This window comes from Mytilus trossulus, chromosome 7, assembly GCF_036588685.1.
Source record: "Mytilus trossulus isolate FHL-02 chromosome 7, PNRI_Mtr1.1.1.hap1, whole genome shotgun sequence".
In the NCBI taxonomy this organism is placed as follows: Eukaryota; Metazoa; Mollusca; class Bivalvia; order Mytilida; family Mytilidae; genus Mytilus; species Mytilus trossulus.
In genome coordinates, this window is record NC_086379.1 from 69,106,929 (window position 1) to 69,124,042 (window position 17,114).

General features: G+C 31.0%; 1 protein-coding gene across 1 annotated transcript in view; it reads left to right on the plus strand.

Moving 5' to 3' along the window:
• The first annotated feature begins 675 nt into the window (after nucleotides 1–675).
• The window catches only part of LOC134726624 (caskin-2-like), an 88,982-nt gene continuing 72,543 nt past the window's right edge, over nucleotides 676–17,114 (plus strand). The window contains exons 1-4 of the mRNA XM_063591036.1: nucleotides 676–1,005; nucleotides 9,350–9,401; nucleotides 11,387–11,484; nucleotides 12,224–12,369. Coding sequence (XP_063447106.1) covers nucleotides 909–1,005; nucleotides 9,350–9,401; nucleotides 11,387–11,484; nucleotides 12,224–12,369 — 393 coding nt within the window. The 5' untranslated portion in view covers nucleotides 676–908. The remainder of the gene's footprint in view (nucleotides 1,006–9,349; nucleotides 9,402–11,386; nucleotides 11,485–12,223; nucleotides 12,370–17,114) is intronic.

A 17,114-nucleotide genomic window follows, 5' to 3' on the forward strand; every position in this document is an offset into this window, starting at 1 on the left:
TGATGGAAAATCTGGACTTTTGGTTCTCTGTTTTTCAAAATCCAAGATGGAGGAAGACACCCACACCACCTTAAACAATAATGATTCCTGTGTGATATAATTTAATCATGAAAATGCAGGGGACTTGGTTCACCCTCATGTTCACCCTCATGTCCACCGGGCCATTCAATTTATTTTAGCCGTTGTTTCCCCCCCACATGTCACCCCATATTTTCGCGCGTGCTTAAATTACATATGAAGTTGTATCCCCTTTCTGGTTTCAGTGGCGGATCCAGAAATTTTCATAAGTTGGGGCCCACTGACTGACCTAAGAGGGGGTGCGTTTCAGTGATTCCCTATATAAGCAACCAAATTTTTTCCCAAAAAAAGAGGGGACCCGGGCCCCCTGGTCCCTCCCTAAATCCGCCTCTGTTTATCATAAAAACATAAAATATAGAAATAAATATATTACTGACATATCATAGTTTAGGTCCATAAATTTAGTAATTACGAATAAAATAGCGTTTCCGACACCAGAGATTGCTTTAAAAAAATATGAGACTCCCTGCACAGAACCCCTTATTGAACCTTACTGTGTGGAGTGATATCGGACGAGACATCAAAACCACACCCTCTGACCTTTTTGAAAAATCGCGCGCTTCTTATTGTTTACAACACATGCGCAATTCAGGTTAAAAAAAGGTCACTGCCAACTCAGGTGTGAAATTATGACTAAGGACGAAAGGTGCTACAAAATGATTTGTTTATGTTATGTGATGATTAGATAACGGTGGAATACATATAATTAATAACATTGATAATTAACTTAAAATTTGAAATTATTTTTCTCTAAGAAAAAAATGGATATGTGACTTTTAATGATGTTTAACTGTGTGAAAATGTGACACATTTTTCAACAACTCAACAACATGGGTAAAGATCAAGATTTCTTACAGGCTGTTAAAGATAGGGATATTTCTCATTTGCAGAAACTGCTTGCTAAAGCAGGAAAGCATGGAAAAACAAGTAAGTCATAAAAGTATGTCTACGGTTTAATTTAAAATGAAACATCGAATAACATAAAACATGTAAATTACTATTGATTATCTCCCCTGAATTACAGGTATGTAAAGGAGCTTTAATATCAATTGCAGTTTCATCATACACAATATCATGTATTAGGATTAAATATAAAGTTGCAATAACTTGTTTCCCTATTGACTATAACCTAATATTATGTAAAGTTAGAGGTGATTTCTTTATTTTCTAAGTTGTTTAAAAAGTTTATATTTTCCCATCTATAATTTATAATTGATAAATTATCAGGCATGGGATTAGGTTGCCCAATGTTTTTTCAAGTTATGAAATATTTATTTCATTTCACATTTGTATTCTCAAAATATCACATGCAGTACATGTACATATAACCAGAGACATATAATACAATTATATTTTATTGTATTATATGTCTCTGATATAACTTTAAAAGAAAAGAGTTTAATTTATTTAATCAGGAATTTTTTAAGTTACAAGCCTTAAAAACTTACCAAATTTGAAAGGTGATAAACTTTTTAAAACTGCAGTCAGATTATTTTTTTATATAAAAAATTTCAACTTTTATAATTCGTTTACTATAAGAATAAAAATTTATAAAACATTTTGAATGCTTAAAAATATATTGCAAATTACTGATACAGTTAGTTGAACTTTCTTCAATTGATAGTTACAATGATTATGACAAACCTGATTATGGTTTTGCAGCTTTTGCTGTATGTTTTTTTTTTATCAGGCTGAAACAAATTGACATGATCATGCTGATGGGATGAAATAAAACTTGTTTTGCAATATATATAATTACCAAAACAGAATTTTAAGGGATTTGAATAAAGTACAGGAAATTATTAAATATTTCAGAAAATTGCCAAAAGATTACTTGTGTATACACACAAATATAAGATGATTGCAAAAAAGACAACTCTTCAGATCATCATCAGAGACTAAATGACAAAGAAGTATATTAATAAAGGTCACTGTTCAGCCTTCAACAGTGAGCAAATCAGTTATCAGCATGATCCAAATAACTTTAAGTAACCTGACATGGGCCTGATCTAAGTATTCAAAATGTTTTTAAAGCTATGTATTGCCTTCAATAGATATTAGATAGGTAAAGAAAGGATATGGGGTATCCAATCCATCCATGACCTCAATCAATACATTTACAATGTGCAACAAAACACACAAAAACCAGAGGAACATCACTTTTATTGTTGTTCTCATTTCAAATTGAGAGTTTGATAGATCTTAGCCCAGACAAATTGTGTAGAAAATTAACAGATACCATCAAGTTTATCCCTTCAACACAACATAAACAATTTCTTATTTTGGGCAAACAACTCCAAACATAGGATAACTAGCATACATGTAGTTCTATAGCAACTTTGCATTTGGATAACTCCAAGATCTCATTAATAAAATTAATAAAGATGTATTCACAAACTTGTATTATAATTAACAATACATGTATTATTTAGCATTAGTCATGTTTACATACATGTATGCATGTTGTCATAAAGTACATGTATTAATTTTAATACTTAGATATAAATATATACATGTAGCTAATCAAATGTAACTTAAAAAAATGTTATTTTAATGATAGATAAATATATAATGTACCTTCAAAATACAATGAAATACATGTACAAATGTATGTACCAAAAATGTACTTGTAAAGATACATTAGACTGTGGTTTTTCCTTTTAAATTATTTTACACTAGTAATTTTTTAGCCCTTTATACATGTACATGTAGCTTGTTGTTCGGTGTGAGCCAAGGCTCCCTGATGAAGGGCGTACATTGACCTATAATGGTTTACTTTTATAAATTTTTATTTGGATGGAGATGTACTGTATCTTTACAAGTCACTGGTGGGACTTGTTTCTAGTCGGCAAACCGGCATGACACTTGTTTGTAAAAATATTTTGCACTGCGCATGCCCGGCTTACGCCGCTCGAGCTGGTTTGATTTGACCGGCTAAGCGGCGAAAAACATGGCCGACTGTTGTTAGAACCAAATTTGTGCATTTAAAACTATCATAAATCATCGTGAAGTAGCCAAAATGCGCTAAAACGGCATAAAACCTAACTAAACAAACTAACATGTGTATTTTTATACTGTACTAGAATTGCCGAGGTTTCAGGGAAGATAAGTATTTGTTCATAATTGAGCTTACTTTAATAAAATATTTCGTTTTTCGTAACTCATTGTAGTCACCCTTTATAAATAAATTATTTATTGTTATTATTATTATCATATTTATCCTGTTGTTAATTGTTAATAAGTTATCAACGTATATCTATGCTTTCTCGCTCTTGAGAATGTTTTTGTTAAAAGAAGGACGAAAGATACCAAAGGGACAGTCAAACTCATAAATCTAAAACAAACTGACAACGCCATGGTTAAAATGAAACAAACAAACAGAAAAACAATAGTACACATGACACAAACATAGAAAAATAAAGAAAAACCCCACGAACCCCACCAAAAACTAGGGTTAAGTTGCGAACGTTTAATAAAAATATCACAATTCAGTCTGTGAGAGATATAGTTGCAATTTTCCTTCTTCATCGTCTTCAAACAGCTGGAATAGGCCATTACCTATTATAGCTGGTAGTAATGGTCCTTGAGCAGCTATGTTAGATTTGCCGGTATATAAGCCGTTCCACTTGTTTCTCGCACAAATAGGCGTACGCCGTTCACATGAACGGCGCATGACCGGCTTACTAGAAACAAGTGCACCCTCAATTTGTAAAAAGTAAACTGTAAGGGGTCAAAGCCCAGCTTTCAACATGGAACCTTGGATCACACTGAAAAGCACCTTCTATACTAAATATAGAATCCCAAAATGACAAGTGTAAGACAATTTGAACAGAAAATGCATGTTTTGAGTCCCATTAACATTAGCAAATTGCCTACATATGTTTGTAGTCCTTATTTGTTCTAGTATACCATGTATACATGTAAGAATTTAGAGTTCCCTTTAATTAACTTCTCTGTGTTTTACAATTGTAGGAACTTTGATACACTTGAACATGTAGTACATCCCATTATTCAAATACAATGTACATGTATGCTTTCACGTACATGCATAGCATGTAAATGATAAAGGCCAAGTTATTTGTGGCTTTCAGCTTCATTATCATATTTGTCAGTCAACATACATGTTTGGCCTTAGTTTCATATACATGTAACTTCATTGAAAGGTATCTGAAATTAACATAACTATCTGTCCACTGATAGGGTGTCCAAATGTAGAAACATTAATTAGGTTGTATAACACAAAATATGTGATAAACTAAATGACTTAAGCAGTATAAGGTCTAGTGATATTTTCTAACAATATTTAATTGTAAGAAAGATGACATGATTTATAGAACTTTACCATATTTTCAACTGATATTTAATTGTAAAAGAGATGACATGGTTTATAGTTACAGCAATTTTTAAAGAAGGTAAGATATATGTACATTGTCAATTTTGTACCAAGAAGCTGCTGCAGGATTAATATTTTGTTTTGATTGCTTTAATATGGAAATGATTTTGTTAAAACCACTTTGAAATATATATATATGCAGTTGTTTTAACCAGTAAAAATGTTATAACCACTGAATAAACCTAACTTATTTTTGATGGTGCAGGGGGTATTGTGATATTATCTATTAGAGTGTGTGTGTCCAGTGGCAATTGAACAGTATATTCAGGACCAGCACATGTAAATGTGATATAAATATGGGCCGATACACTGGACTGGATTTTAATGTGCTTGCTGAGATTGCGTTTTTTTCATGGTAATTCAGCATAGGAAGACATGTCACACCACTCATACACATTATTTTGACTCCTGGTCTACCAGATTTTGCTCTTACTCTATAAGTGATAAGCACAGAAATAGCTAATTCTAATTTGATATGCTCTATAGACAGCACTTGAGAATTGTACTCTACCAAATGACCAGTGAGGTGGTAAAATTGAACTTGAAAAAGAAAGGCGAATGAAACTAGAGAAACTTTCAAAATCAGAAGTTGAAAACAACCAAACAATGCCACAAGGTTAAAAACAAAAAAGAGAAACAGACAATAAACAACAATACAAAAAACACAACTTAGAGAACTAAAGACTGAGCAAGGCGAACCCCACGAAAATGGAAAGTTCAAAATTGTGAAGCTAAAATCATCTCTTTTGTTTTAAACCTTTGATTTCAACTGACTCTCATGTGTAGTGTAACTGTATAAGGTGTTTAAGATTATTTAGACAGCAGAAATGTATAAGTAGATAAATCTAAGCTAGTTTAGAACCTTTCATATTTGATCAGTCTAAAAATCCTTGTCCATTCCAATAAATGCATTCATTGATTGTAACCATTCCGTGAATGCCAGTAAAAATGTAATATTTACCTATCTATTAATCTGATTGGTGCAGCAGATGTTATAACACACATCATCTGGTTTTAAGATTTTATGCCTTGCATCTGCAGTGCTTTTTCTTTATGATGCAATCATCATATTACATACTTTTTCATCTTTTAGCGAATTGTTTGAACTTTTAATTGATGAAACATGACGTTAATTGTGCCTTAGAATGTTTCAAAGTAGATTTCAAGTATGAATACCCTCATAACTTACAATATATTTCTTCATTTTGTTGATGGTTCCATTAAAATTCTTCACAAGATTCTCCTTTCTTTGCCAGATTGTTTTGTAAATTATTTAGCAACTGATATAGGTACACATAATTGCCCTTTACTTTCACACTAATTAAATATTGATGTTTTATATAGACCAGAAAATTGTGTATTATACTACATATATATCACATCCATAAGAAAATGGGATTTGTGCTTTTAAGGTTTATATAACCAAGGATTAGTATAGTTAGATTGTCAAGTACCCTTGGCATACCAGTCACATGAAACTTAAAAACTCAATATCAGAGACTTCATACCATGATTTTGTTGGGATCAGATTGATACTTTTGTGGTTTTCATGAACAACATCAACGAACTGCAACCACTGAACTTCAAACAGGTGCATTTAAATTCTGCAGGTCTTTAATGTTTTAATAGGTACCAACCTTCACCCTTACATGAAGCAATAGTGTAACAATGACATCCCAACATAGTATACTGATATACATGCATGTGTGATTTCTAAATGTCCTACCATGCACTGGGGTAAAGCTGATGACCGTAACTGCATTCACGGTCATCCCAAGATGTCAGCTGAAAAATTAGGTCAGTATTTTTATTGTCTGTTAAGGTGTTTCTACATCATTTTCTTTATAAAGCATACTTTGATATGATGTAGATTTATAAAAGATTTACACAGAAGTCACAAATCTCTACCGAGGAACGCGTATAAAACGGGAATTTGGATTTGAAAAATTCGCTAGGATGACCGTAAATCGTAATCGAGATGACCGTAACAGGATTAGCGATTCATAACAAGGCTGACCGTAATTGTTTAAAAGATGACCGTAAATTATTAATGATGACCGTAATTTATAAAGAATGACTAAATTTAAAAGGATGACCGTCAATTGAAAGAAATATCCATATATGTATGCATTGTTTTTTGGTGAGTTTGTCACGATAGGGGATCGGTTAGTTCTTTTTAACTATTTGGCGTATTTTGAGTTTATATGAAAATGATAGTAAATATTATAATCGATGTTCTGAGTAGTTTTGATTTAAATGGACACTATAGAAAATAGACACCTGCAAACAATATGTGATTTTAACTGTGTAACTCAGTGGACCGTATTAAATGAAACCGTATTAAATGAAACTCGTTTGTCTGTTTATTTTGCTATCTTCTGCATATTTAAAAAAAAATGCAACTCAAAAACCAGTTAAGTTAGTTTTTTTTTCTCAAACATAGACTTTATATAACTTTTACATATATAAAGGTCCTGTCATGCTTTAAGGTTTATGTACCCTTCTGTAGCAGTTTTTGTACGAATCTTTTTTTAAACATCAATTGTATCAAAACTAAAGATATAATGAATAATAGATACAGTCCATTTTAAACATATACTAGGGGGAAACTTGATGCAAAGCATTATTATTTACTGTTGCATTGCATTTAATAGAAAAATAGTACTGTCTGGCAAATAAACCATGATTTTTACAGAAAATCCACAGCCTTTAATAAAGAGATTTTTGTTGTAAAATTTGAAACATAGATTACTCACTTGCTTATCTATGATATGCTAGTGTTTATTTTTCACCAAAAGTTCTAACCAACCTGTACGGGAGGAAGGTAGAAAGACCAGTCACAATTGGTTTTACATTCGTCTTTTCTCTTTTAATTAAATAAAAATAATAATAAACCTTTTTGGACAAATGTAGAGTTCATAAGATAAAAATATTCCCTGTTGAACACCTCTCCGCCCCCCTTTTTGTACTCTGTATTTTCAATCCTCGAATTAAGCTTTCCAATCTAATTAAAATTAAAACCTTGCTTTCTAACCAATCTGTTCACGTACCGGACTGGCAACTTTCTTTATTCTATACAAAAATCTACAGTGCCGTTATACACATGCATGTTGTTTGCTTGGAGTATACGCCCCGAAGATACTCCAAGATACTATATTCCTGCATCACGTGATTTTTACCACGTGGAGCTAACATTAGAATAAATATTGAATATGGAAAGTGAAACTACAATTCAAAACATAAAGTCCGAAGGCACAAAAGAGAAAAAAGAGAAAAAAGAAGGGTGTTTTGGCAAAGGGTGTCGGGATAATTCTCTCTGTGTTCAAAATATACATGAAATATTTGCCAATGCATATTTTTTGTTCTATAAACTCTAACCCAGAGTTTCCTATCTGTTACTCCATGCCAAGAAATCCTCGCTAAAAATTCCGGTCGACCTCCTACGGCACCCATTAATATTTAAAGATTTGATTTCATTCAACAAATTAATTTATGACCTTCATGTACGTGTCGCTTAGAACACAGCCATATACCAAATGGTCAATATTAATCATCCATGTAATTTGCTCTATGGTGTGTTTGCAGAATTTCAAGGCAATTTCTTGGCATGAATTTCAAAATACCTCGTGCAGAGTAACGAAAGTCAACCGCACCCTAAAAGGTGTACTTGATTTGGTCCATATTTTTATTTGTTCTAACCAATAACTACATTAATAAAATTGTTTTAAGGAAATCAATGCTAGCACTGCATGCAATAATCCTATATCTATCGGTCATCAATTTTTTGTCTATCTTTATGATAATGTTGTCTGATAAATACGTCTTACAACAACACGATTAATTATTTGATACAAAAAAGTTAATACAATTAATACGGATATTTCTTAGAAATGACGGTTATTCTATGAAAGTTACGGTCATCCTTTATAAATACGGTCATCCTTTCGAAATTACGGTCATCATTTTACCAATCACGGTCATCCTTATTATATGTTACGGTCATCTTGAAAATATTTTAAAGATGATTTACGGTCATCTTGAAAATATTTTAAAGATGATTTACGGTCATCTTAGCGAATTTTTCAAATCCAATTTCCCGTTCTATACACCTTCCTCGGTAGAGATTTGTGACTTCCGTGTGAATCTTTTATAAATTTACATCGTATCAAGGTATGCTTTGTAAAGAAAATTATGTAGAAACACCTTAACAGACAATAAAAAAACTGACCTAATTTTTCAGCTGACATCTTTGGATGACCGTGAATGCAGTTACGGTCATCAGCTTTACCCCAGTGACCATGGTTAAATGGCAACAGAATGGAACCTGAAATGTTGCCGCTAACTGTGAAGCCTATTTTATAATTTTGATTACAAAATTGCTTCAAATCATAACACCATAGATGTGCATTTGAAGTTCTTTTTGTTAAAGTTACTACTCTTTATATATTGTTGTGGAAGGAAGCGAAGTAATAATTGTATATATATTAGTTCTCGGATCTAAAACAAATTTGACTAAACTTTAAAAATTTTAACAAAACGAAATCACACTGATTCAATGGATATGCATAGTGTTTATAGACTTATAATTACAAATATGTAAGATGTTAGCTACCTCCTTATTCTAAATAAATTAGACATAAATCTGTACATAATGTAAAGTACATACAAATGTATATATAAAAAGGTTATGGGTTCTGAACAAAAGCTAGACATTAACCATGTTTACATGATATGATATGAACATTGGAATTTTGAACTGGTACAATGTACATGTCTTAAAAGACAAACTATCTATTTTCAGAGTTATTTTGGTCCAGTAACTTTGGGATTTTGAACTTTTACCATGTACATTTTAAAACACCAACTTTCTATTTTCAGAGTTACTTGGGTCCAGTAAAAGAATCAACATTGACTACCAAGATAGTGATGGGTAAGGTCCATTTTATAATTAGACCAAATGAAAAATAAATAAGGCCCAATAAAAAATACATGTAGTTAGGATTTCTCTACCTACACTTTTTTTATGCCTAAAAAACACCTACCCTTAAGTTTTTATTGATACTCTTGGTAGTGAATTGTGACAAAATAGCAAGGCCTTCTTGATATACTCAAGGGGTAATAAATCTAGTTAACCGAAGGAGGAAAAAATGATTACACATGTATACTTCTTTTGTTTTGGCCTTTAATGACTTTAATACATGCAATGATGAATATTGATGAATAAAATTTATAATAGATGGTAACCTGCTTGTTACAAATGACTATTACTCTATAAAGAAAGTTCATGCAAAAATTAAATATTGTAAGGTAGTGCAAAGAACACAATGAATACTATAAAAATAGATGTGTCATTTATATCAATGACATCAACCCAAGAAGACATGAAACAAAAACTGATATCCGAAATATAGCTTTAAACAATAGACAAGTATTTATACCATATGTCAAGATTTAAACTTTCTTGAGTCAAGTTACAAATTGTGAAAGTTATACTTTGGGGTCTCATTAAGTACATGCTAAATGGTGTGTAGGCTCTATATTGAAAGTCATTGCAATGTGTTAAGTTATAGACAGTCTTGAAAGACAACCCTAGTTGAACTTTGTCTGTATACCAAATGAGTGAATGTAGATAATTTGTATACTAGATTATGCATATATAACAAGCAGAATTATGTCAGACACTTCAAAATTTTGAGGACAATTTCAATGTAGAACTTCAGCCTTGTTTCATTTAAATGTATGTCACAAAAATCTAAATCAACTTATATTTATCCAAATTTGTATGACTGATATTCTGTCAATACAATATGTTTATAGTATATTGTCAATATTATTTTTCACACATTGATGAAAATATTAATGGTATTTAGTTTGTGAAGTACTATACTGTTCATCAAGGTCTTTAAAGAAAACCTATAATATATACTTGATGAAAAATTAAGAATTTTATTTTGAAGTCAAATTAAAAAGAGAGAAAAAAGTATTCAAGAAAAATATACATGTAGATGCATATGAAACTTGCTATATGATCATTCTGTTAATAATCACTTTTTTCTTGTGGACAGAAGAATATCCATGTTATATTGTATAAACTAAAATATGGCATTGATATTTTCTTGAGAAGTAGGAGAAAGATCTAAGTGAAAGAAAAGTTATGAGTAGTAAAGTTATTTGTGAAGTGCACTCCTCTAAACCATAATTGATATTGGTGTTCACTTTTATTCTATACAATTATGTGTTTCAAAACATGTGTTTGCAGCAAGCATTAATGAAAATTCTGTTTAGAATAATAATTTTCTAGAGAATTCTGTATTGGAGCAGAAACATCATTACTTGTAAAACTTGAGTCGTAGATTGAAGTGAATTTTAATAACATGTAGTAAACTTTTCAAACCTACCTAAAGACCCAACAAAGGGTGCACTTTAACACTACTGTATAAAAAAGTCTTCTCCTTTCATATAGAAGTACAATGTAAAACAAAATTAACAAGAAAAGGGATCTCAAACAGGTGTTACAACATTCCACATCTGTTTTAAGGTTTATGTATATTTTGTATTATACAAATCAATAAAAGACTTAGACAATGGCTGCACCTGAAGAATCTTCAACCAAAAACAGGTCACAGTTACCTACAAAATGTACATGTCATGCTTTATAAATGTAAACTTTTAAATTAAGTCCAGTTCAGAAGTGAGAAATATTTGATTACTTACAAAAATATATTGTCTTGATCGCACTTGACCTATAAGAGAAGTTAAACAATTAGAGATCATAATAGTCCAACGGAAAAATATTAAAATTTACTACATTTTTGGTCACCCAATGTATATCCCTATATGATATATATTAGCTGAAGGAACTTCCTATGGAGTTTGTTTCATATTCATGATATTAATGTAAATTGTTGTTTTCAGAATGTCTGCTTTGCATCAAGCCGCCTTAGTTGGTAGTTTGGAAATGATGGGTATGCTGTTAGAGCAAGGAGCTTCTGTTGGTCTGTCAGACAATAAAGGTATGATATCAGCTGATAGGCCTTATGGATAAGTCTTTTTTAGGTATATCGAAGTGAGTGGATCACACTGAAAATAAGAATATTGTGACAAAAACAAAATACTGATATTTAATGCATTTTAAAAGGGGGCAAATCAATTTTTAACCTGAGAAAATCAAGAGCTCAATTGCCTTAAATGCAAAAATTATTTCAAGGCTTTTATTAATGTTAATAATGTAATTTCTAGAGTATTGCAATTATAAAAAAGATATTGATACCAGATACATATAGCTTTATGAAGTTTTCCTGAAATCCGAGGAATTATAAAACTCACATTTGTCTTTCATTCTTTAAAAACCGAAATAATGAAGGCACACAATAATTTCTGAATTAACATTTTTTTCAAAAAGTGAGATAAACCTGATTTAATCGCTAGCTAAGCGTTCTGCTTCTATGGTTGATGTTTATAGTCCCATTATATTTACAGAAGTATGTGAACAACCAAAGCAAGCCCACCTCTGGGTGCATGATTTCTCACTGTGTTGAAGACCCATTGATGGCCTGGGGCTGTTTCCAGTTCCTTGGTTGGCTTGTTGTTTCTTTGACACATTCTCCGTTACCATTTTATTCTATTATATACATGATTGGTTAACTAATTATTATTCTTCAGTTATTTCTATTAATGATTTTATTTTGGAAGCTGATTTTTCAATTGTTTTTGATTCATAAAATAAACGGCACTGCTATTATTATGTTCTAGGAATGTTAGCTCTTCACTATGCTTGTTGGCAAGGGAAAGCAGAACCAGTTCACATGCTGTTACAGTGGCGATCCCCAGTCAGTAACCAGTCGTATGATGGTGCTACACCTTTACATCTAGCTTGTCAACATGGACATTTTGATGTGGTAAGATTGAAAAACCTGCTGGAAAAAATAGCATAAAATTAATCATCATTCACCACAATATGTTAGAAATACAAAACAATATTGATTTAGGATGATGATTAATTATAAATAAGACAGTATGATTAAGAGATGAATGAAGTGATAGGAAAACTTGTTTTATTCAATAATTAAGTTTGTCAAATACAATGTAAAGGAAAAGCAAGATCACAAGTTGGACCAAATCTCAATACATGTTTATGATCTATATGCCTAAATCTTGTGACTGAGTATCTTTAAGTATATATTTTTTTGCTATTAAAGGAAAGATATTAAACTTTAACAATCTTATTCATAATAAACACATCATTTTGCGCAATTTAACAGCTGTTATATGCAGTTTAAATTGTATTTGCTAATGTAGTAAATATTGAAATATGTATATTCTACAAAAAAATTATGCATTGCATAAAATTGATCTTTTGCCAAATAATTTTTTGAATGTTTGCTGTTTACATTCCAGTAGTAAAGCCTTGTTTTTATTTTATCAAGTTTGAGAATAAAATTTGTATTGGTAAGCAAAGGCAGACAGCATGACAAGAAATTGAAATGGAGTGATGCATAAAATCTTTATTCAGTAGTGAAATTTGTCTAATCCAGTGGAAAATGAAGCTAAGATCAAAAGTTTGTCAAGTTTGCACAAAAAAAATAATCACATATATGAATTTAGAATATTAACAGACTTTCAAATTGTTTGCTCACAGAAAAGAAGTGTCATTGCTAATAAGATGTGAAACTTTATCAAAAATTTCACAGTATATTCAGTTCTACTGTCATAAATAGTAATAGATAATATTATCATACCTGTTCAGGTGAGAATCAATCATCAAAGAAATTAAATTGTCATTAAATCATGTACCTTGGCCTTACCTGCACAAAAAAATCAATGTAATAGATTACATCAAGTGATGGTCTTCTTTCTCTTGTATGACAATCTCAACTCAACTCAAGGGTTCTTTAGTCCTTCTTGTCAAGGATATAGTGAAATTTAAAGACTTTCAATCAGTCAAAATCTCCAACAAACTTAACAATTTATATTTGTTGTAATTGAACAAAGTTATTTTTAAAAGTATTTAGGAATTCAGTTTGTTTCTTTGTTAAAAATGTTTGTGTATGTAGCCTTCTAAGTTTTCTGCACACAAAAATAGATGACACAAGTGGTTATAGAAATTAATACAGTGACAGATCAAGAGGGTTTGGAAGGCTGGAACCCACTTTTTTTTTTTACGATAAATGCATTTGGGGGCATATGATTGGAACCCTCCTTTTATCCTGAGTTAGGAACCCCCATTAAAAAATTGGCTGAATCTGCCCCTATAATATTTAGTTATAGTTGTATTTGAAGAAATAAAATGAGAACATGTAAACTCCTTATTATGAATCTTGTTATACAAATCTTAGGCAGATTGTTTTGGGACAAATTTATGCTTGTACATGTCCTTCATATGCCTTTGTTGTAAAGGATGGGTTGGTTTTCATTAATCAATCCTTAATGAAACACCAAAAGAACGTGTATTGATACATCCTGACATAGATTGACAAAATAATTGACATACAATGTGTAAAGAAGTGTGATAGTTGTCACCTCTGGTTAATTAGAATAACAAAATTAACATCAGTTTTACATGCAGGTAATATACAATACATCACATTAATGTCACCGGATTCTCTTCCTTTCGGATGTCTTTTGTCCTGTGTCTTTTTTTTCTAAGTGAATGCTTGAAATATTCAATTGCATAACAAAAGTCATCATTCAATTATTTTCCAAAGATTATAAATGATTTTACTTAAAAGTAAATCCTTTTAGGAATAATATTTTCATATTATATGATTTTGCATTTCTAGTGTATATTCTTTAGGACCTCAGGATTTCGTGTTTTAAGCCCGGGATTTTGGTATCAGGACCCCTCCTATTCCTCCCTAAGTCTTCAATCTTTTGAACAATTGGTGTAATAAGTACATTTCTGTCTCCTCCTACGTTATGAGCGGAGGAAAAGAATGGTGACAATTAGTCATTACATTGAAATACAATCAAGATTAAAAGATTTAATCAATATAAAACCCAAGGATCACAGTTTGAAGCTGTTAATATCTGATAATTATACGCAATCGCACAAAATTGACCCATGTTACTTTCAAGTTCAGATGTGATTTTGCGATTAAGGATACTGTTGTGTTTGGAAACAATTGATTTTATTCTAAAATAAAGTATTAAATGCATAGAAACATAGATAAACATTGATTTTCTAAACTTAAGAAATATTATGTTTCAGCGTCAAACAAAAGATTAGTCTTTTCTTTGTCACAAAAAATGTAATGATTTTAAGATAAAAATGTGAGAAAAATATTTTTAAAAATTAAAATATTTATGATAAATTTTAGGTTCCTTATGTATGTTATGCAAAATAATATTTGATCAAATATCACAAGATAAATTTCCTTTTATTATGCATTAATGTTATTGACTTTATACTTGACGACTGTTTCCTTCTATCGTCATTAAGACAATCTGTGATCATGATACTAAATCCTTATAGGTGGTGATGACGTACTTTTTCATCAGCTGTACAAAAGGCTTTCGTTTCCTTTCATAACACTATTGTTGACAAAAATTTCATACAATTATGAAAATAAGGAGATTTTGTATGATTACCATTGAGACAGCTATTCACTAAAGTTCAAATGAAGTGGATATAAGCAATTCTAGGCCATCACATATCCTTCAACAATGAGAAAACATTGTAAGGTTATATTTTCTAATTACTTAAGAATCCTTTTAGAGCTTTGACCCCAATTTCACGGTTCACTGAACATACAAAAATGATAGTGCGAGTGGGGCATCCGTGTACTATGGATACATTATTGTTTGTTACTTAATACTTATGGCAGGGTATCATTAGTTAGCAATATCTCTCAGTTCAAATTGTTTATTTAGTTTTTCAATATTTATATTTAAAATAAAATTTTATGATCCCATATCAAAGTATTTCTTTCTTGAAGTATAAACAAGGTCTAACAATACACCACATAGTAATACCTAGACTTAACAATATACCTCATAGTAATAGCTACCAGCTTATTGCCAATAAAACAGTATTTTTATGTACGAACATCTGTAGAAGGGATTAAGTCGAGTTTTATGGTTCAGTATAACACCTTAAATATAGGCTCATACATTGTATACTTATTGTTACTTACCTACATTCTCTCCTATATTTAGAATAATAGGTTAATTTTTCTGCAGTTAATTTTGAATGAGGTTGTTGACATGTTTAAGAGTTTAGTATGACATCCATTTTTACTGAACTAGTACACATTTTTATTTAGGGACCAGCTGAGGCCCACCTCTGGGTGCAGGATTTTCTTGCCACATTGAGGACCCATTGCATGGAATCATTCAGCTGTTATCTTCTCTTTAGTTGGGTTGTTGTCTCATTGACATATTCCTCAAATCCATTCTCAAATTTATTATTTTAAATAGACATGTACTTTGACATTTATAATACGAAGCTTATATAAAGATGCTCACTACCTGTTATATTTTACATACTCATACAATTTATAATCTCAGTAAATTAGACATTTTATTGTCGTTAAAGTTTGAATTTAATGCTTCTGTGATTTGTATCCATCTCAAGTCAATTTATAGAATAGATGACCAAATATAAAAGGACAACATAATTACTGTGTTCAGTGACCATGGTTCTACCTATTGTAAACATCTCAGGACATGGGTGGATCAATACATGCTGAGTCATTGTTCAATACAGAATGCATTGATGGGTCAAAGATCATACACAAAGCTACACTTATTTTGTCTGTCACTCTGATGGCTTATTCAGAACAATCCTAATTGGGGGTCTTTCCTCAGTTAGTCAGTGTCATATTTTTTGGGGGTTTCAAACATACAAACAGTAGTTTTTGTGTCAAGTTACTGTTTATAGAGGTTTTTTTCAAGGTGAAAAGCAGCACTAATTTGGCAAAGTAAATAGTATATTTTGAGTAATTTTCATAAGATCATAATTGTAAATTGAAAATAAATTTGTTGCTACATTCTTAACAGTTCCATTACTTATTAGCAGGAGTCTTCATTTAGATTTAAGTCTAGAGAGAATAATTAAGAAATGTACACCTCCCCCCACAAAAAAATAAAGATCAGCCTACATAATCCTGGTCTTAAAATTTACTACAACTAGTGACTATCATTTTGATCTTACAAGTGGACAAAAGTTACAATAATGTCAATTGATACCTAAAGATGTTTAAATTTTGTATTTATCGACAAAAGAAGAAATTTTGTCCTATCTGATCTATTGTTATTAGGTATCCTCTGGGGTTATTTAACCCTTACTATACAATTTATCCTTTTCATATGCCTAGTAAAGGGAGTTTAACTGTAGGATTTGTTTAATAATTGCAATTAAACAGGTAATATATATTTGTCACACATTAAAGATTTTACGACAGTAATATATATATGCTTTATACGAATGATAACCTTTAAATATAGATGTATATTAAAGTCCTTGAAAGCCATTGAGCCATGTCCGAGGAGAAGATGTTATCTTTTGCCATTCATGGAGATACTTCACACAAATAATGTGTGGTCTTTGAATTTTCTTGTATTTTTTCCAAATTTTGGACCAGTTAAAAAAATGTGTCTTTTGACTTTAAATTGTTACAGAAAAGTGTTTTTTCAGGACATTTAT